This window comes from Lipotes vexillifer, unplaced genomic scaffold, assembly GCF_000442215.2.
Source record: "Lipotes vexillifer unplaced genomic scaffold, Lipotes_vexillifer_v1.1 scaffold234, whole genome shotgun sequence".
In the NCBI taxonomy this organism is placed as follows: Eukaryota; Metazoa; Chordata; class Mammalia; order Artiodactyla; family Lipotidae; genus Lipotes; species Lipotes vexillifer.
In genome coordinates, this window is record NW_006782612.1 from 515,467 (window position 1) to 538,108 (window position 22,642).

General features: G+C 41.5%; 1 protein-coding gene across 3 annotated transcripts in view; it reads left to right on the top strand.

Annotated features, from left to right (window-relative positions):
• AMPH (amphiphysin) overlaps positions 1-22,642 on the top strand; it is a 193,494-nt gene that overhangs the window by 149,206 nt on the left and 21,646 nt on the right. Inside the window, exons 12-17 of one of the 3 annotated variants that reach the window (XM_007455330.1) lie at positions 597-713; positions 4,618-4,641; positions 6,623-6,646; positions 9,448-9,480; positions 13,501-13,551; positions 18,631-18,756. In XM_007455330.1, the coding sequence (XP_007455392.1) occupies positions 597-713; positions 4,618-4,641; positions 6,623-6,646; positions 9,448-9,480; positions 13,501-13,551; positions 18,631-18,756 (375 nt within the window). Of the gene's footprint in view, positions 1-596; positions 714-4,617; positions 4,642-6,622; positions 6,647-9,447; positions 9,481-13,494; positions 13,552-18,630; positions 18,757-22,642 lie in introns of all 3 variants that reach the window. The other 2 variants (XM_007455329.1, XM_007455331.1) reach the window with 2 other exon arrangements.

Sequence of the window (22,642 nt, forward strand, 5' to 3'; positions counted from 1 at the left end):
AGGCCCTAGAGCACAGGCTCAGTAGTTGTGGCTCACAGGCTTAGTTGCTCTGCGGCATGTGGCATCTTCCCGGACCAGGGCTCGAACCTGTTTCCCTTGCGTTGGCAGACGGATTCTAAACCGTTGCGCCACCAGGGAAGTTCCCCTTACTTTCTAAATCTTAGCTTCCTAGGGGGCATCACAGCAGTGGGTAACTGTAACGGGTCCAAGCCTTAGCCCATCTTATCTACTTGTTCCTCTGTAAATCTTGACCTGAGTTTTCTGAGCTGGCAGAGGAGATTCCTTGGATCTTGGTGGCATTAGGATACATTTCTCAGACATTCTCTTTGTTGCCTGGACTTGGAGCTGAACAAAGGATAAGAACTGGAGCCTGGGCCATGTACCTGAGCATCTTAGGTGGTACTTGGCTGGAGGTGGTTATTTCGCCTCTCATCATACATAAGTAGTGACTCTGGGAGCCCATGGATGAGCCAGCTAAGTGGTAAATTATCGAAGCGTGCTTTGGGGCATCAGCTGAAACTGGAGGGTTATATATGGAATAGATCATGAAGTCTGATCAGATTCAAGCTCGTGCATGTTTTGTTTTGTTTTAACAGAATGAAGTCCCTGAGGTGAAGAAAGAGGAGACCTTGTTGGATCTGGACTTTGATCCTTTCAAGCCCGACATGCCCTCTGCGGGTTCTGCTGGAGTAACCCACTCACCGATGTCGCAGGTACCAAGTGGATTTTTGGATGTTTGGGGCTGATACTTCATAAACTTTAATAAGCTCAGTAAGGCATTCTGCTGACCCCTCTCCCTTTCACGTGACTATTGACTTTTCTTTTCAGTTGATGAATATTTCCTAAAGGGAAGGAAGGGTAGAAAGAGGACTCGATCACTGTCAATTATTCTCAACCTCCCCTACCATTAGCTTTCTCTACCCGCAGAGCTGGGATAACATACATTCCAGTTTGCCAGGAATCATCCATCTCAGAATGGTAATCCACAGAACCACATTTGTACTCAGAAGTGTCCAGGTTTGGATGATACATTTTATGGCTTCCCAAAATAAGACTGTTTCTTTGGGCTTGGGGTTTAATCTTCTTACTGTTTTCTCTACTTTCCTTCCTCATACTTTGCAAATTAAGGCATGTTTCAAATCACCATGAGATTTTGCCACAAAAGGAATTTTTTTTCAGTATTGATAGTTCTGAACTTGATGATGGTGATGATGGCCTGTGTGTTCTTGATCATGGCTTGATGCAGAGTTGGCCTTGCTTATCCAAGCTTACCCCTGCTCATGACTTCCTCCTCCTCAACATTTTCCCCATTTCAGTAGTTATTACGATCTCGTTGTCTATCAGAGGGATACTGGTGGTGGATGCTCTCATGACCTGTGGGTGATTCCTCTGGAATATAGCTACATCACAGTTGTCTCTGCTCATGGAAGGAAGTTAACTCAGAATTTTTGCTACCCGGAAATTGTTTATGTCAGTAGTTTCGCTGTGGTCGGGGCCTCACATTTGAGTTTGGGAAAAATCCAAGGATGCTACAATGTACTTCCAATGAATGAATCACGGTGTATTGCAAAACTCAGCTTAGGAAGTGAGACCCAGCTCAACTTGCTGGTCATGAAGCCTTCTTGATACAGTAAACCACTGGGGCACAGACAGCTCACTGTGACCCTCAATAAATAAAACTCCTCTTTAATCCATATTTTGTTCCAGAATGTGATTGGATTTCTGCAGGCCTCCAGGTTGTGATATTGGAATAAAATAAAAATAAAAATCTGAGACATCAACAAAGCAGGCAATTAAGCAGGTTAGACACTAGTCATAAAGGTACTTTGCAAAAAAAAAGGGTCTCTTAGATGAATGTTTCTGGAAGTTCTATTAATTCCCTTTTAAGATACTCGTGATGTGCCTTAGAATATTAAGGACTCCAAGAAATCCTACAATTTAAAAAAACTGTTTAGATTTGTTTAACTTAGGGTTTCCCGAATGTGTTTGACCCCAGAAATCTGTTTTAATGAAACGGTCTTAACATTCATGGGAAGGGCCTCTAAAACTCACTTTGGAAAATTCTGATATAGTCATTGTCAGCAAGTTTGACGAGTCTATCCTGGTGGCCAAGCAAAGCGGAAAATGAACGTACGTATCATTCAGAACATCTCCTTTCCAGAGCTTTCCCATTGTATAGAAAGCCAGCAGAATTCAAGGGACTTTTCCTGCCTTCCCCTCCAACATTTATTACTTCAGTGGCAGGAAGAAAGTTTCCACAGTGGCTGCTGTGATGATCGGGGGTGAGATACCGCAGCATTTCTGTCTGCAAGTCTGACTCAGGAGAGAAAGCTCTTCTCTATCAATTCATGATTAAAGGAAGCCATGAATCATGGAAATTAAGGCTAAGAGATTCTTTCGGAATTCAACAAACAAACAAAAAATAACCTTGGTGATATCTTCAAAGGTCCCAGTTTCTGGAGGAAATGTATTACTGCCATCAGGGCAAGCTGTGTGTGCCCCTCTATCCTTCCCTCGGGCCAGGTGATTAACTGCTCTGACTTCCCAGTGGCTGTAATTGAGACCTCACTGCAGAGTTGTCCTGTGATCCAGCGCTAACCACATCTCTCCTCTTTGGCTCAGAAGAAAAGTCTAGGCTGAGATAACAAAAAGCACAGAGCTGTTAGAATCTGCTACCTTCTCTCCCCTTCACTCAAAATGCTCTCCCTTCCCCATCGCCTGACCCCTTGTTTTCTTTTCTTTTCTTTTCTTTTGAGATCCAGAGTTTTGCTTTATTAGACATCTGTGAAGACAGTTTGCAGATACAGTCAGATTGTGAATTGCTGCCAAGTTCTGTGAAGTTTGAGTTTATAGTGAACAAGACCCCAGTGGTTGTTATTTTAGAATATATTTCCGTATTCCAAGCAGATGAGACATGTGATGTTTATGGCCAGCAGCTTTCATACTAGTCACATCCACTTCAGCCATTTCCCAGCATAAATATGCAGCTACTCATCTCTACAATGTGTGATTCGCTCTTCAACTAATAATGCCTTCTGACTCCTGTTTATATAGGTGCATGCGATTCTTTGCCACTCTGGCAGTTAACCAGACCTGGACTCTAACAGCTAAACTTGATCTAAATAGCATTCTAGGGGTAGGGCAGGCTCTGTAATCCGGACTCATCTTAGCCATGTGACCCCATGTTTTAATTTGCATTCTTGCTGCTCACAGAACACCTCACCTTGTGATCTCTGCAGTGTCCACACGAGCTAACACATCCTTTCATGATCGGAAGGAGTGATAAACACGTTTCCCGTTGCTGCCTTCCTTTGGAGAAAATACCTGTTCTGTCTGCATTATGCAGGGATGTGTAGGAGCTTCTAGGAGCTGTGATTCTTAAGGGGCTGTGAAGCAAGAAAGCATCAACCGTTTGGAGAATCAGAAAATGCATATAAGGTGCAGAAGGAGTCCAAGTACCAATAACTGGCTTTCAGTGGAAAGTGTTCTACACTTAGTCGTTCTACAAGTGGGTGCTAACCCAGAGACTGACCAGGCTGCCCAGAGCTGCAGGGTGGGACCATTAGAGGAGGTCTGGACCAACTGGGGGGGAGGTTTCAGCTGGAACCACAGGGCCCATCTTCTGTGTAGTACAGAACGCAAACCAGACATCCATAATCCCATCTGGAAAGTGTCATATTCTTCAGATGCGAGTACCAGGCTCTCTTAATTTTCTGTTCACATGTAGAGATTCAAAATAAGTGCTCAAACATGGATCTATTCTAGTCACAAAGACATGAGCAGAAAAGGAGGTGGTCTTAGCTGTAATTCTGAGTCACAAAGGAAATAAGAAAGTGTCCCCCACTTTACCCACACAGTGGAAGTTATTTGAACCATCTGGATTCATTCCCCAGGATCAATAAGCTTCATAATTAAAATGCCAGTAGTAAGTGTAATTCACCCATGTCTTAGGGGGCACCCTGCTAATTTGCACGATTGCCAATTAATCGAGCTGTGTGTTATCGTCTAATTCAACGTACTGAAGAACTACTTTTCTGGAATTCATTTACCATTAACAGGTCATCGTCTTGACTTTGGTAAGCAGGGGTGGGGAGAGGAACGAGCATTAGCAATGGTTAGGATCTGCATTTCCTCAAAGATGTGATAAACTCTGATTTCTGGACATCTTGTTTACTTCATCTTAATTGTGTGTGTGTCTGTGTGTGTGTGTGTGTGTGTGTGTGTTAATGTAAACCCATTCGTCACAGTTCAGATATAGTTTTCACTCACAGAGCAAAAAGCAGATTGACTAGACCTATGCTATCCAATATGGTAGCCACTAGCCACATGTGGACATTTTAAATCTAAATTAAATATAAGAATGTAAAATTTAAAATTTGGTTCTGTTCCACTTGCACATTTCAAGTGTTCAGTAGCACATGTGACTAGTGGCTGCTGTATTGGACAGCACAGATATGGTACATTTTCATCACCAAAGAAAGTTCTGTGGGACACTGCTGTACTAAGTGTTTCTGAAATGTTTATGATTTTATTTCAAGAACTTTTGTCACCTCCGTGTTTTTTACGTGCTGGGGATTTGTCTGTTAATGGTATTTTTGTTTCTCTGCTTGCTTTCAGACATTGCCCTGGGACCTATGGACGGTAAGAGAACTAAGAACTCTGTACCTTGGTGTATCTGGATTGCTAGACATTTGGGAACCTTGTTATATTTTATTTCATCTGTGATGGAAAGAAGACCCAGATGTTTTTTGATGACGACATAGTCCCCTAGAACAATCATCAGCTCCCTCATGGTTTCTAAGCATTTACCTGCACATGGAAACAAAGGTGAGGAAAAGAATGTCAGTGCCAGACTCCTGGGTGAGCAGGAATTCGGTGTTTTGCCTTTTATGCATCCTCCTGTGATTATCGGTGGCCAGAGGAAATTTTGTAGTGAAGGCATGCTTATTTGTTATTGCTTATAGAATACCCAAAAAGTATGGATGAGAAAATGTGAAGGACGAGCTACTCTACACAGGGAACCATTTTTTCATTATTATTTTCAATGACGCTTATTAGTCAATGAGGATTTGAACTTCAGAGTCACACAGTCCTGGATTTGAGTCTAGACTCTAGTTCTTCTAACAATATGACTTTGAGCAACTTCTACTAAAACTCTTTAAGCCTCAGTTATTCTCATCTGTAAAATAAGGGTAATGACGCCGACCTCAGAGGCTTGTGTGAGGATTAGAGATAGTATTTGTAGAATATTTAGCCCAATGTCTAGCATGTGTCAATACAAGGTAGATATTACTGCTAATGTTATTTATTCAGCTACTCTGATGTACAAGGATGAATACTTCCAGAATTTAGACTTCAGAATAAAACACAAACAGGCTGTTGTGGTGGTGACATCTGTGAAATTAAGAAAATGACTGCACCCACATAGAGCCTCACATCCCTTGGGGTAGGGCCGTGGTCTACCCCTTTCTTAGAGAAGCCCTTGGTCACGTGGTCTTAAGAAATCAACTTGAGTTCACATTTTCTTCTTTTTTAGTGAGACAGCAACAGGAAAGTTGGGTGGAGTTAACTATTCATGAGCCTGGTCTTTTGAGGTGACATTGCTACTTTCTTCCCTTAAAACAGAAAGATGACTATCCCCTTCCCTTCCACAGGAGCTTAAAGCATCGTGGAAAGCTCTCAAGAGAAGAGCTAAAAAACGTTGAACGAAAACATCTTTTCTAGGGAGCTGGTTTTACTTGCACATTCGCAAAAAGGGATACATGGGTTGACATTCAGAACACTGGAAAATTCTAGCCTCAACTTTGAGTTAATTTTTTTTAAAGATTAAGAGGACATCGCTAATTTTGGTTATTCCAATATTTCATATCTTTAGTTGGAGCTATTATACACCTTACCTTCCCTAGCTGGGAAGGGTATAGAGAGGATAAAAGTACCATCTAGAAGGAACGCTGACTAATTCAGAGGACAGACCTGCTAGGAATGGTAATGATGACAAGACTGTAAGACAGAAGCTCCCTGGGCATAATAGCTGACATTTCTTGATCTTCTTATCTCCTCAGTGTTATTTCTTTGTGTGCAGACAAGTCTTCTAGGTTGGGGGGAGAACGAGAGGAAAATCCTGCAGGCAGGCAGAGTGGTTAGTCCGTCGGATCATCTTCCATGCAAACACCACCTCAGAGGCAGAACCAAGGGCAGGATGAGTTTGGGAAAGATTTTATTCTGACACTGTATCAGAGCACATGATGCTGTGTGATTCTGTGGCTGCTAATGCTTGATCTCGTTCCGGTGTCCTCAGGCTTGCTTCTTTATTTGAAACTTTTCATTTCAGAGTCTGCTAAAGCAAAATCATGTAATAGCCATAAAACGTCCTTGTTGGTATTAGTAAATGACAGAGGCATTTTTCATGTTTCAATTGTGTAGTCTTAGCAATAGTGGAACAAAACTCATTCCTATTATAAAACAAGTTGCAAAACTTAACATCAAACCAATAAAAGCCAAAGTCTTCAGCAGTATGTTGACTTTGGGCAGCCTGGGATTTTAATGTGCTACGGAATTTTCTTCTCTTGCCTTATGATTATGCTTATGCTTATTTCTTCTTCTTATTTTTTTACTCATATAGACAAGCACTGATTTGGTACAACCGGTAGGTAAATATCCAGAAAATTCTGGATTTTTTTGGTGTTTAATATGCATTGTATATGTGGTATATTATCTAGAATGAGCTTTTTTTTTTTTTTTCTCATTGCATTGTTAGTCACAGATTTAGCCTTAAACCATTTAATTAAAATACTTTCTAGCTTTGTGTAACTGGTGCTACCCTACTGAAGAGCTTTGTGTTTTTCATCAAATCTTACCATGATCTATTTCATCTTATGTTTTTTTTTTGTTTCCTTTGCTTTTCTGCACACTCTAAAGACTGATTCTTCAAAAAGTCTTTCCCTGTGTAACCTGATCATGGAGGAACCTCCAGACAGTGGGTTGACCGAAGAAATTCGAAGATCTCAGATTGATTTAGGTGCAATTATTTGGGCCCCTGATGCTAGTACAGACAGTGTCAGCCAGGAAATTACCCAAGGTGGGTCGCAGGAAGACTCTGCATGTCTCTCCAAAGCAGAGCAGGAACTGGGATTTTCCACCGGAATACTTCCTGCTGTTGACTGGCACACTGTAGCTGGACAGGGTGAGCATGTTCTGGGGCCAGCCCCTCCATGTAGAGAAGAACAAATGCCCCCAAATCCCATGCCTGGTGCTGCTTGTTTGGAGATGGAGTGTCCTTGCGATTTACCTGACTCAGAGATACCAGCCGTGGAAACTGGAGGCCTGGTCAAAGAAAGTCCAGAAGATGTTAAAAAGTCAGAAGGAGAAGAAAGGAAACAGAAGATAGAAGATTCTGCCTGGGCAGGTGTGGAGACATATGAAAAGGTAGAGGCTGGAGCTATTGGTGTCAAGACCCTAGAAGGGACAGAGGAATTTGAAGAGAGAGGATGTACAGGAAACAGAATAGCAGATCTTTTTAAGACAGTAGGAAAGCAAGACCAGGAGACCTTAAAAAGCAATGAAGAAGAAACTAGGAAAGATCTAAGTGCTGGGTATAAGGAAAGTGTAAAGACCAATGAAAAGTATCTTGAGAAAACTGACATATTAGAAAAAGACAGGGAAAGTGTAGACAGAGCAGATGAGTTGAGTGACAGAGACCAAGGGCTAGATGAAGGGATTCGAGTAGAAATAAATAATTGTGAAATTATAGAGGGATCTGGAGCTAACCCTGCCAATCACTCAGATATTTTGAATCTGCCTCTCCATACTGACTCGGTATCTAATCCTGAAGATGCCAGCACAGAGGAATGGGACTTAGCTGGAAAAGACGTAAAGAAAAGTTTAATCTACCCTCCTAACCATGATAAAATGTATCACTCAGCACGGGGCAGTGCAGATGCTGAAGAGATGCAGTGTGAGGCTGTGTTACATGCTCCTGGAAGTAACAGAGATGGAAATCAGTCTGTTGTTTTATCGATAAAACGTGAAGCAGCAGCTCAGTCTAGGACAGATCTTAATTATGCTCTGGGAACTAATGCAAACAGAAGAGATTGGTGTTTGTGTAAGGCTGAAGATTCATTAATAGAGGAAGCTGAAAGTACAGTGACTGGGAACTGTAGCCATACCATTAACTTGCCAAAAATTGCAAAACCAGACTCTTGGGGAACAGATCCAGGTCAAATCTGGCAGCCAAGCTTGGATTCAGCAGTGAATAATACGGATATATTGGAATTCTCTGGTATACTAGATGGCCAAGCAAGTGGACTTGCCAGTTGCCTTGATTCTATTAACCACTGGCCTATCAGAGATATGGGAGGCTTAGATAATTGCTGGGAACATTTAGACACAGTTGGGAGCAAGAAAGGGCTGGAGGTGGACTTACTAGCAGATGTATGTGGGGAACAAGCCATTGCTAGCTGTGGGGAACAGAGTCAAGAGATAGCTAGACCATTGGTTATGGGAACCTCCCAGAATGTTAGCACCGAGAGTTCCACCAGTCCCCAAGACAATGACCCCAACAACTCAGATTTATCTGAAGATGAAATTGCTAACCAGAGATATGGATTGTTGTACCAAGAAATAGAGGCTGATAAAGAAGAGGTACTTACCCCAGTATGTAGTATAGACTAGCCAAAGACTTCTGTAGGTTCTGTTTTTCCTAATGTTTCTCACCGACTTCATCATCCATCACTCTCTTCTCCAAGATCTGCTTCATCTCCTTGACAGATTGTCATGTACCTCTTGAAATCTGTGCAAACCAAACACAAAATAGGTTGACAAAACAAACAAACAAAAATCCCCCGGAACAACAGCACAAAAAGCAGAATGATGGTGTTGGAAACTAATGAGTGTCTACTTTACCATGCTATTTACTGTATTTATTCTTTCTACTTTCATTTTTATTGTTAAAGCGCTAAAATATATATAAAACAGACAGATTTACTGTTCCTAAGGTGGTTCCACCCCAGTAAAAACACATGAAATGTTTCTACCCAGGTCCATTGAAACTATAAAATCTCATAATAGCTGTTCATCAAAATGATGTATTTAGAGAAATACTGGAAATGCTTCCAGATTCTATAGATGGCTAAAAAAAAAATGGGCTATTTAGCCACTATGGCTCTTGTCTGGAATCATGTTCTCATTATTGAGAAAGTGGGCTTTGGTTAGCCCTGAGCCACATACCAGCAATAACTGTAAAAGTAATGTTGTTCTTTTTTTTGTCAGCCTATTTAAAATAATACAGTATGGCCTTTTCCATTTCCTAAGCATTTTCGTGCACAGCAGCCTTTTGTATTATTTTAAAATTTGCGGTGGTCCTTACTTTCCCACTTGTCTAATAGACATTTACCAATCCTACAAAAGTAATGAAAAAAATAACGTACTCTGATTCCCATTTCTGTTTAGGCTTCTGGAGGTCCATTTAATGGATTCACCCAGGTAAGGAATCAATTTGCTGGCAAAATCCATCTGTTGAGAATGATGCAAATCTGAAAAATGTGGACCTCTGCTTGCTGGGATAGCATAATGTTTAAGTACGTCAGCATAAAATTTGAGGCCACTTCTTGTGAATTCAGTAATGGAAACAGTGATAGGAGCAATGTCGCAGGGTTGTTGTGAAGATTAAATGAAATGTGAACGTAGCAGCCTAGCACATACTAAGTGCTCCTTGACTCTAGTTAGCTATTGTTAATATTCTTAGCTCTACCATGGAATTCTGATGATTCCTCCACTAGAAATTAGAAGTTGTCTTTATCTGAGAGATCTCCTAGGTTCAGCTGTTGGAAAAGAGGAGATAGGATTGTTCTGAACTAATGAGATGGATCCTTAGACAATATAAGAGATTTTTAGGAGGCTCCTTCTAAATATTTATATAAGAGCCATACTACGCGGAACCTTATTTCTTCAGTGGTTCTTCAGGAAGGAGCCCCTGGAAGATCAGAAACTGTAGGTTGGCTCTGGCCAATAAGATGTGCCACACAGTGGACTGTCCCATTCACTGTATATGTCCCAACAGATGGACGGCGTAACCCATGTGAAAGGCAGGCCACATGGCTGTCAAGTTCATGGAATAAGTTCTGAAAACCTCTTCAAGGGAGACTTCAAATATCTGCTTGTCTGTGATGAGTGCTTTGTCTCAGAATATTAGACGTGAACAATTTTGAATTTTAACATTCAGAATTTCTCCGTTTAAAAGTTTGACTACTTTCCCACATGTTGCCTATAAAAAGAGAAAACCCACTGACTCACACACCTACACCCAAATACAGATAACACACAAACGCACAGAGAGATGATAACGTGTCTCTTCCATAGAAGAGAACTCCTTTGAAAGATCGGGTCATGAGAATTCATTTCTCATTTTTTAAGTGTGTATTTATCACTTATAAATGCACATAGTTTAAAGAGTGACAACATTTTATAAGGTTTTTTTTTTTTTTTAATTTAAAAACTTCAGACCATCTTACATCCCCTGATTTCCAGCTTCTTAGAGGAAAATACTTTCACACCTTGTAGCAGATTCCCTGATTTCACCCCCATATGTGTGCATGACTTTCTTCTAATGCTCCTTCTTGATTTCTGAAGCATTAGCTATGGAATTATCTCTCTGGAAGATGAGGACTTAAGCGCTTTCAACCTGCTGTGGCCACAGTTCACATCTCTCTCTGCTTCCCGTCCTTGCACTGATGTCATAGCCAGCCAGCCAATCAGTGGTGGTATTATCACGATGCTATAGGCGCTCTTAGTGCTCAAGTCATGAAGTTTACATTTCCTTTTATGCCAACGTTTTGTTTTCCTTTGAGGAAATAATTGTAGGGTCTTGTTTGTTAGCATGTTGGTTTGTTTGCTTAGTTTTCTAGGTACTTATTACTAATTCAGCCCCATACTCTGTGGTTATAGAAATCTCCTCTCGTTTTGTTTAAAACATTAAACATTCTTTAAGTTTCATCCTCCTGAAGGTTGAAACTCCTTCTGGATGGCTCTAGTCTGACCTGGGGATTCCATGGCTATGACTTGCTGCTATGGCTATTGTCACAGGGTCTCCCATCACGTCTACTGCGGGGATTGCCTCACCTGTCTTCTGTCCATCCACTCTTTTCGGGACACACATTGTCCTCATCTGGGGTTAAATTCCTCTTGGGTAGAGCACATCCTCCAGTAGCTTGCTGAGAAAGGTGTGCACAAGAAGCATGTACTTGTGACCTTCTCTGTTTGAAAATAATTGTGTTCCCATGTACATAATGGACTGTTAGCTTGGATATTATATTACAAGTTGTAAACCGTTTTCCTTTAGAATTTTGGAGCCATTGCTCCACTAGATTCTACCTCCTAGCCTTGCTACTGAGAAATTGTCATTTTGATTCTTGATCTTTTGTAAGAAACCCTCTCTCTTTCTCTCTCTCTCTCTCTCTCTCTCTCTGCCCCCTTATGTACCCCTCCCACCTTCCTTTTCTCTTTCTCTCTGGAAGTCTGTGTAATCTTTATGCCCCAGTGATTCTAGGATTTTACAATGATGCACTGTGGTCTGAGTCTATTTTCATACATTGTACTAGGCGCTTTTAATCTAAAGACTGTGTCTTTCAGTTTGGGGGAATTTTTCTTACTGATGATTTCTTTTGCTTTCCTTTGTTTTCTCATTCTGTAACCCTTCTCTTTTTCATATGCTGGCTTCTTGAGCTTGTCTTCTAATTAATTCTTTTTCTTCGCTTTTCCCTTTTCTCTTTCTCTGCTTTCCAACTCTTCCAACAGATTTTTCACTTCTATATATTTTTTTAATTTCCAAGAGCTCTTTTTGTTTACTGAATATTTGGTTTTTAATAGCATCCTTTTCTTGTGTCATGAATACAGCATCTTCCATTATATTTCCAAGGGTATTAATAATAATAATTTTCAAAGGTCTTTTCCCCCCTGTAAAGTCTTTGTTTCTTCCACTTTTTTAAACCTATTCGGTCTCCCTTTAATACTTGAAACTTTTCTTAAATGTTTGTTAATCTTGGCTGTCTCCTCGTATTTAATAAGAGGGGGACACTGAAAAGCTGAGAGACTTGTACGAGTAGGTAGAGCTCATTGACAATGGGTGTTGTTGTAGGATTCTGTTTCCTGTTGAGGAATTCGTAGTGTCAGATTCTTTAGGCTTTTTTTTTTTTCTTGAGCTGGTCATATTTCCCTGGGAAGACTCTTCTGGTCTCCTGTCTGGGTATGTGCAGGGGTGCAGGGGTACAAGCTTGGCTGCCAGTGTAATGGAGTTGAATGGGGAAGAAGCTGGGCGAGGAGGAGCCCATATCTAAATATTTATTATGTAAATGTTCATTTAATCCTGCTGCTTTCCTAATATGCCTGTGTGTCCCCCAGTCCAGAGACCCTCTGTTTCAGCCTCTGAAAATAATCTCAGGTCGGGGGTGGAAAGGGTATTGCTTGGTTTTCAGGTAGATGAGAGTATCTCCAGGTCTAAGTACTTTTTAATAGACTTCCAACCAGTTCCTCTGTCTTTAGCAGCATCCTAACTTCCATTTCCTGTGGTCCCCATCTTTCTAATTCTTGATCCATTGGGATTTATGAGTAATAAATTGGCATGCTTTTTGGCATTTCTTACATCAACTTAAGGTACAGATGTTTTTGGCTCCCCAAGTTACCTACTGTTCATTCATTTGCTTTTCAGTTTCAGAATTTTGTTGATGTTGTTTTTGTTCCCATTCTTTTTACCCTTATGGGTTTATGCCTTTAAAAATTAATTTTCTCATTGTTATTTAGTTTGGATTCTGGAGGTAATTGCCTGTGTTCAATCCACCATCTTTAACCACATGTCACTGGCTCATCTTTTCTGTTGGAGAACCGTTGATGTTTAATTCTTTGGGGATTTCTTTGGTCAGATTACCTAGGAAGGATTCTTTCAGTCTCCTGTTTGGAGGGTACAAGTCTGGCTACCTGATGAGGATTCTCCTAGAGATCACTGTTCCCTGAGATTTCCTCCACCTTGATTTTTTTAGGATTCATATCCTGAATGAATATATTGTGTACAGTTTTTAAGTTATGGCTCATAATTAACTCATAGAAGTCACACTTCAGTGATATAGTAAGATTAAGGTTCCACCATTTTAAAACGTTTAAATTTGTAGCTTAGATCCATTAAATTCTAACGTGATGTTGATGTCCAGAGGAGAAGCTGCAGACCAAAGATGCCTCTGAAGACACTGCCCTTTACATAATGTCTCTCATCAGATCATTGAATTCTGCTAGCTCAGGTTTCTATTTACAATAACTGCTGTCAAAAAATTATCTCTGCATGTTTTGCTTTTCTGATTTAAAATAAAAAGAGACTAAAAAAACTTTATAACGTATTTATTGACACAATTCATGCAAGCTAATTTAAATGATACCTTTGTTGTTGCTTTTTTGGCAAATTAACTGAAACCCTAATAATTTTGAATATTCTACTTTATTCCCAATTTTCAGCCACAGGACACTACATTATTCACAATGCAGACAGAACAGAATATGATCTGTAACTTGGTAAGCTGATTTTGGTTTGTGTTTTGGGGATGTTGTTAGTTACCACCAAATGATCCAAGGTTGATCTTTGTAGGTTATTTAGAGCTTGAAATCCAGAGTGTGGTTTCTGTAGCCCCCTCTTTTCTAGAAAATGAGGAGAGCTTCTGAAAAATCTCAGTGTGACTTTTTTCTTTTATAAACAGTTTTTTTTTTAATAAATTTATATTTATTTATTTTTGGCTGCGTTAGGTCTTTGTTGCTGCATGCGGGCCTTCTCTGGCTGCGGCGAGGGCTACCCTTGGTTGTGGCATGTGGGCTTCTCATTGCAGTGGTTTCTCCTGTTGTGGAGCACAGGCTCTAGGCTTGCGGGCTCTAGAGCGCAGGCTCAGCAGCTGTGGCACACGGGCTCAATTGCTCTGCGGCATGTGGGATCCTCCCGGACCAGGGCTCGAACCCGTGGCCCCTGCATTGGCAGGAGGATTCCCAACCACTGTGTCACCAGGGAAGCCCTCTCAGTGTGACTTTGAATGTGGTTGCTTCTATTTATAAAGGCACAGTGATCCCAGCAAAAATCAGTCTCTTAATTACGGGCTTCAGTGGAACACAGTCTATCCATCAAGGACATGGGTGTTTTTTGTTTTTTTTTTTAATTAAAAAAAAAAATTTATTTATTTATCTGGCTGTGTTGGGTCCTCGTTGCTGCGCACGGGCTTTCTCTAGTTGCGGTGAGCGGGGGCTACTCTTCGTTGCGGTGGGCAGGCTTCTCATTGCGGTGGCTTCTCTTGTTGCGGAGCACGGGCTCTAGGTGCGGGGGCTCAGTAGTTGTGGCTCGCGGGCTCTAGAGCGCAGACTCAGTAGTTGTGGCGCACGGGCTTAGTTGCTCTGCGGCATGTGGGATCTTCCCGGACCAGGGAACGAACCCGTACATGGTTGTTTCTGAGTGACTGTACTTTATGCTACGGGACTGACAATGAAATTGCCTCGAGAATTCATGCTTGAAAGTAGATCCTTGCTTTTCCTTGAACCTAAAGCTACCTCATTTCTCATGTCCTCCCTTCATTTTGTGAGTTGTAGAAGGAACTAATGCACAGTAGAGGTGGGATTCCTACTTTGCTGTCAAATGAGATGAGAGGAAAGCTTAGCTGGGGAGTGAGGAGGCAGAAGGGTTACTCTGGGGGTTAGAGGAGATTCTTACAAACTCAGTTATCATGGGAAACGTTTTTAGCAGCAGCTTACTTGTAAAGTTGAATGAAGAGACCTTGAGTGACATCACTGAGAGCTTCCCAGTGCTACACTACAAAGGATTTGGGCTCTTTGAGGATTAGTTCATGGTTATGTGTAGCACACTGGTTTTCCCATGGGAATGGCATAGGATTATCCCAGCTTCTGGCTTTCATTTTGGAAACTTAGAATTGGGTTTAAGGAGAAGGAATTTTTCCTTTCAGATGATTTCACTTCTAAGTAAGGATTTCTGCTCTGGGAAGTTTGTCTTCAAGGCTAATTTGATATTTTTCAAAGGCAAGTGTTTCTCTAGCACCTTGTCCGGAGATTGTTGTATTTTTGCCTTTTGAGTAACCAGATAAAAAGGTGGAGCCTGTGAGGCCTGCAAATAAAGATTTAAATGTTTAAGATTCAGGTTATATTGATGTTAATAATGGAGCCAGAGAGACCTCCATTTCATGGTCATTGGTGGTTTTCAGTCTGGGGTGCTGATGGAGTAAAGGTTATATTGGTGCTGGAGGATGAGATTTTTAATTATCAGTTGAGAATGGGTTAAGAAAAACTGAGAGACCCTGGTATAAATGAAAAGGCAATGGGTCATCATTAAATTCACACCTATTACTGTTGCAAATTCCTGGCATAGAATCCAGTGGTTTTTAAGTTTCTCTGAACATCTGTCTACCCCCTACAGGTGGTTCTAGGAGCTTCCATTGCCTGCCCTCCCCTTCTCTTTATATGTATTCTCTGAAGCAGACTTCTTGCACCTTCTTTCCATTGGGGAACTTAGCTTCGTCATTCCCAGCATTGTAGATGCTGCTAGGGTTGCCCTGTGGGGAGCTAGGAATCACAGTGACCCTCTCCCACTGAGCTGTGATTATATGGGATCTTCCCAGGAGCAGGGCAGTGTCCCAACATGGGTTCATTGACTGGTCTGAGCAAGGTGGAGGCTGCAGTTGGTAGTCAACTGCACATCTCCCCAGTCTGCATCTTATGCCCCCACGGGATATCCCTTGTGTACAAGTTTAAACCTATTTGAATCTGCAGACCCTGCCCTGGGCTCAGGGTTGCCTCCATGACCCTTTGAAGTTCTCACTAAATTAGCTCTCCCCAGTTTGGAGAAGCAGGATCATAAGGTAGTCGCCATATTGGAATGTGACTAGACCCTTAACTCCACTCTCCCTGCCCATCTCTTCTTCCTCTGCATTGACTGTCTTTCTAGCCTATCACAGAGGATGCCAGAAAATGTGCACCAAAGTTACACTACTCGTCTTGTTCTAAAACAAGAATTCCATTTCTGAGTCTCAGAGTTAAACCATTGTGGCATCCTGCTGTCAGTAATAAATATAGAGTATACCTCTCCTCTGAATGTATAATGGTCTCTACTCCAGCAAACAGTAGCAAGCCCTTACCAGCGCTCCCAGATGGATATGGCACGGTATCAACCCATTTGCAATGCTTGTTAAGGGAGGCTTCTTATAGAAAAAAAAGTGGTTGAAACAGGGCACAGTTCCTACAGGACTATTCTGAGATCTTTCTACAAGATGTTGTTCACAGTTTACCTTTGTTTTTCTTTCTATCTTGACAAAACATTTTCAATTTTACATTATCTTAGAAGGATTAGGAAAGTGGTTTCTATTTCCAAAGTTGAGTAGCTGATTTTACGTGCAAGCATGCTGTCACGCTTCAGCCTTATTTGTCATTCAGTGAGTTCTATTTGTCCCCCTAGAATTTAAGTTGTCAAGTGTGTAATGCTATATTATAATATTCGGTGTGATATTATAAATAGAGAAAAATGTTGTGACTCGTAGGACATAACCCGTCTCTCCTCCCCTTCATACTTGGCTTCCATTGAGTCATTGTCTGACCTCAGCAAGGAGACGCCATTGGACTTATTCATGAAATCACCCTAGTTATTCTCGCCGTATGTAAAACTTCAGAATTTCCTCGCACTTCCAAGAAACCCAGCCTCTGATGCAAATATGTTTTCATTTTAAGTTATCTCTGTGTTTGGTTTTCTGGGTTTTTTCTTAATGTGCACAGATATATTTATTTGATACACGTTTTGAAACTTCTCTTGACCCCTAATCCTCCATTGCAGACTCAGCTCGCAGGGGGACAGCCCTCAGCCTATGGGTTTCTTGCTCTTCGTCAAATTACCCTTCCTGTCCTTGTTGTGCAGGTCATCTGATACCATTCTCTCATAGCAAATCACCTCGACTTCCAAAATGGTTAGATCATACTCTGAGAGCTTACAGTAGCTCTTTGCTGCTAGGAAAACTCAGTCCATTCTGAAGATAATTCCTTTTGAACAATACAAGTGAAATCTTTCCCCATAAAGGACTCCTGAGAGTAGATGAGAGTGAATTTTATCTCATTCTTTCTTAAAAATTGTGTCTGATCACCCCTTAAAGGTTATAAAAGCCCGTAAAAATATCAAACCTCTGTACATTTATCTCCCTAAGTGTCCTTTCATTTTATTAAGCCGTTTCAAGAGAAGGGTGGTATGACCTTAGTATGCGTCACAGTGGAGGTTTTGGTGGAGGGCACAAGACAAATTTTGCGTATTTATCCAACAGCAGGCTATCCTTATTTTCTATAATCTCAGCATAACTTCTCCATCACTTCCCCATGTAGCTTGCCATGTGCACCAGCTTCAGTGGACATATGGGAGAGCTAGAGATGGCTTTTGATTGTTTATGGCGAATGTCTGACGGAAGTTACTGATTCCTCCAAAGGAAGTATTTATTGGAGACTCCGTACTCCTCTAGGAAAACGCTTTTAAACTTTCTTATGGTTTAAATGCCCTAATAGAAAATGATCTTAAAGTGCCCTACAGTGGCCATCCATTTAGTGAAATAGTCATGCTAAATAGTGTGTTTACATTAATCTATAAATCAAAAGAGAGGAAACAATTTCAGTAGCTGTGGTAACTTGCATTGGCTGTGCTGTTTTTCATAGCCTGTTGTTATTTAATCATGCTAATTTTAAAACTCAAAAAGCCTGGAGGTAAGAGATGCCAGAGGCTTGATTCAGCATATAATTGGAATCAGGAGGGTGTCTGTGTGTAGGGGTCACAGTGGGAAGAAAAGACCTCACTCTTATCCACACAAGTAGAATAGTCTAATTGGTACCACAGAGAATACTGCCTGTGGTTCCCTAAAGAATAAGTTTATTATATGAAAAAAAAAAAAAAAAAAAACAACTGATGGCTAAGGATTTTGTTGGAGGGAAAAGTGGAATAAGGGAACGAACAAAATGTAAGGCAGCAAAGTATCTACGACTGTGGTGGCTCCTTGCCAGGTGGTTGGATCTACGCCTCCCAGCCGGGGCAGTTGCGGAGTAACTTCATAGTGACCTTTTCATGCACCTTAATGCGTTTTGATCTGAGTATTGGGATGGCCCCTCATTTTTTTGGTTGCATTGCATATCAACAGAGGGGGGAGGTCCCAGAATTGTGCTTCCGTGAGCTCTTCCCTACTCCTTCCAATTCCCAAAGGTGGGAGCTCCTAGGATCTCTCCTCTCTCTGCTCAGTAGTGGAAAGTACCGTTTCAGGATCTCTTATAGATGTCCTAAGGAAGTGAATACTTAGAATGTTGAAAGTAAGTAAAATGAGTAGCCAAAATGGTAAGTCTTTTTGCCCAACTTCAGGGGATATAACAGTGCTTGGTGATGGTAATGTGAAGCTTAATAAGAGTTTATTCCTAGACTTTTCAGTTGTGTAACGACCCATCATGCCTAATGTGCGGGTTTTTTCCAGCACAGATTTAATGAAGCTAATTGCCTGTAGGATGACGAAGAAAATCGTAATTGTCCAGTATTCTGTCATGTTACCTATTCACTTGTTGAATCTTTTTCCTCTAATCCTCAAACCATCAAAGGCTGAACCTGAACAGGCTCCGCCCACAGAGCCGAAAGCAGAGGAGCCCCCCGCTGCTGTACCACCTGCTGCTGGGCTGGACCTTGGACTTGACACCCAGGCTGAGGAGCCAGTGGAGGGGGCAGAGGTGAGCGCCACCTGCCTTCCACCCTCCTCCCGCCTCCCCTGCCATTAGCTGTGCTCATCTCATCATCCCATTTCTCCCTTCTCATTCATGCTTCACTTGGACCAAATCACCTCCGTATCTGTCATGGCTCCCCAGGTTCAAATGGCCTTTACTCCTTTGACAGGGAAACTGCATGATGCTCTTATTGTTTTTTTTTTTAAGGAAGATATCCAGAGACCTGCTCTTATGCCGTCATGTAGCCACAGGCTTGGTTCTCAAAAAAGGGTGCCTTGATTCTTTCTGATACTCTCCCATTCATGGTCAATAGGTTGTAATAACTCACAAATAACCAGACTTGTTAATGCTCCGCCCCACCTGTGATGGCTGGAGATGGGCCTTCCATTAGGGACTAACCTGCAGATGATAAACGGAAGGGTAATCACCTTGTTGGTTGTGTCTACACGTTGATTTCTTACAATATTAGTTTTGTAGGTTGGTGAAGGCCCCAGGAGGGACTGAAATCCTGTATTAGAAATCCTTGAATCTATAAGGACTTCTATGGGAACAACCATTTGCTCAAAATCAAGTCTGGTGCTGGCTGTTATAGCACCAGAGAGCTTGAGGATGTATTTTGTGCAAGAGTGGAGACTCCTTTATCTGCCTGGAACCCTTCTCTAACCTGCTCCTTTCAGCCACACACCACACCACATAGAAAACTGGGATGGGCTCTATATGCACCCTATTGAATTGGATAAGTTAACACACGTGAAAGTGTAGAATGACACCAAGGAAAATTTACCAGGGAAGTGTACCAAAGTTTCCCAGGGAGAGTGAACAATAGTTTATTTATGAAATGTAGTTAAAATATCTCCCAAGAATTTCAATCAGGGTACCCTACAGCCTTCCCAGAATCTGTACAAACAGGGAGACCAGGCTTCCCTGGTGGCTCAGTGGTTGGGAGTCCGCCTGCCGATGCAGGGGACACGGGTTCATGTCCCGGTCCGGGAGGATCCCACATGTCGCGGAGCGGCTGGGCCCGTGAGCCATGGCCGCTGGGCCTGCGCGTCCGGAGCATGTGCTCCGCAGCGGGAGAGGCCACAACAAGTGAGAGGCCTGCGTAACGCAAAAAAAGAAAAGAAAAAAAAAAAAAGAGGGAGACCAATCTCCCTATTCCCAAAATAACATTGCCTAGGTGAGATAACTAGAGAAATAAAAGCTATATTTTTGCTGTCAGTGCCCTAGGTTGTTTTACTGGGAAAAGGGTAGGTCATCTGCCAAATTTATTATTTATTAATAGAGTAGAAAAAATAAATAATAGGGCAAGATAGTGATGCAAAATACAAATTAAGAATTACTCAAGAAAAATGATCGTATTTTCCATGTAAAGGTACACAGTTGGACCAAGTTTTGTAAGGAAAACAAGACTGTGTTCCGCTAGACTGAGTCCCTCCTAGAAAGGCTGTTTGCACAGATTGTAGACTGGCAAGTGCTGAGGCGCTGTGCTCCAGTGTCCGGGATTTTTCTTCTTAACTCTCATTCCCAGATTCACAGGTGATCTTAGTAACTCAGTGCAGATGGAGCATATTCATTTGGTGTCAGATCTCTCCACCCAACTTAGGGTGATTTAAATAACAAAGGAAGGGAAAGAGACAATTGAATCTTCGAATACTGTTACAATTAAGAAGAAAATTGATTTTAAAAAGAATATGGACCATGCCAGGGAGTTAGAAAGATGTTGATTAGGTTCAGATATTGATTTAGAAATGGCTTCAGTTCTGAAAAGTTGTCATCAAATTTCTATTTTGAATAGCAGCACAGACTCCACCTTTACCAGTGCTTTTTTAAAAATTAATTTGTATTGGAGTAGAGTTGATTTACAATGTTGTGTTACTTCCTGCTGTACAGCAAAGTGAATCAGTTATACATACACATGTATCCACTCTTTTTTAGATTCTGTTCCCATATAGGTCATTACAGAGTATTGAGTAGAGTTACCTATGCTATATAGCAGTTATCTATTTTACATATAGTAGTGTATACCAGTGTTTTTAAACCCAGTTGATTCAGTGCCCCAGACTATTCAATGTAAGGCTTAATGACATCAACGCCCATGGTTTTGAGCAAGGGTATTCTGGGTTTGACAGTAGAGTGGAGATGTGAAATAGACAAGCTCATGTGTTAAATACAGGCTCGAATATTGATCCTCTAATGGCCGTGACCACATAACCTCTCATACCCATCGTTACTTTAATAAACTTATATAAGTAGGTTTTGTTTTCTCAAAGTCTAAGTTCATTGGTTTTCCAATGAAAAATCTGAGTAGCTACCAATTATCAAGCACCTATTGTGTCGTACCTACTACATATATAAAGATTTATAAAAGAATTATAATCTTCTAAATCAAGGGTGGTGTTAAAAATATTTAGCACTGGGCTTCCCTGGTGGCGCAGTGCTTGAGAGTCCGCCTGCCGTTGCAGGAGACGCGGGTTCGTGCCCCGTTTCGGGAGGATCCCGCATGCCGCGGAGCGGCTGGGCCCGTGAGCCGTGGCCGCTGGGCCTGCGCGTCCGGAGCCTGTGCTCCGCAAATGGGAGAGGCCGCAACAGTGAGAGGCCCGCATAACGCAAGAAAAAAAAAAAAAAAATATTTAGCACTGTATGGTATAAGCATCAACCATTACTAGAACGGGCTTCCCTCATGTTGGGTAAGGAGATGTTTGGAAGAATTCTTTTTAAAAAAAAAATATTTATTCATTTGGCTGCTTCGAGTCTTAGTTGTGGCACGTGGGATATTCGTTGCGGCATGCGGGCTTTTCTCTAGCTGTGGTGCATGGGCTCCAGAGCACATGGGCTCAGTAGTTGCCCCGCCGCATGTGGGATCTTAGGTCACTGACCAGGGATCAAACCCACTTCCCCTGCATTGGAAGGCAGATTCTTAACCACTGGACCACCAGGGAAGTCCCTGGAAGGATTCTTCATTCTGAAAATGCTTGTCTCCTAAAGCTTATGTGAACTTTAGAGAATAGAAAATTTAGATTCCTTGTGAAATGCAAGGCAGTTTGGAGAATCTTATGAAGGATTCAAGCACCTGCTGAGATGCAGAGGTGATTAAGAACAGCAGGTCCTGAGCTGACCATGTGAGTCATCCTATCTGAGAAGAAAAAGTTCAAGCAGTTGATTTCTCCACCCTCAAATGGACTAAAAAATAATAGTAAGAGAGGGCAGTTTCCAGCAGTTTGATTTGCCTAATGCTCATCAAAAGTGGCTACTTTTCATGTTTTAAAATGGACACACTTGGCTAAAGTCAGTTCTCCCCCTAAGTCCACCCTTCTACTTAAGAAAATAATCTCAGATAAAATGTGGTTTTCTTCTCTTAATGTAGGTTTATAGCTTCTTTTTTCTGGTCATAATTGAGATAATATTAGGGTTATTTTTTCTAAGGAAATCTCTCTTCTGTTGCTAGATGTGTGATATGTAGTTGTAAAGAGATGGAAATCCACACCGTGTCCGGAGCATTAATTAGAAGGCTGGCTGTGGCTGTCATCAGTCACGATGGGGTTGATGTGACCTTTTGAGGTCATCATTTTTGCTGCCGAAATGTCACCACACGGTTATTATTTCCAGTCTTGACAGAATGCATTTCGTATGAGGTGAAATTTGTGGTGTTTTGTTAAAAAAAAAGAGGCAAATGTAATTTCGAAAACAGGAAATTTGAGCAGCGGTTCACAAAGGAACCTCGGGCTCCCAAGAAAAGTTTAATTATTACATTTTTGTTTGTTGTCTCATTCCCCACCTAGCTTATATTGTTTAGTTTTTCCCTACAGCACCAAATTTTACCAGTATATCTGCAGGATACATTTTAAAAACCAACACTTCCTACCTCTTCTCCAGACGTTTCCATGTTATATAA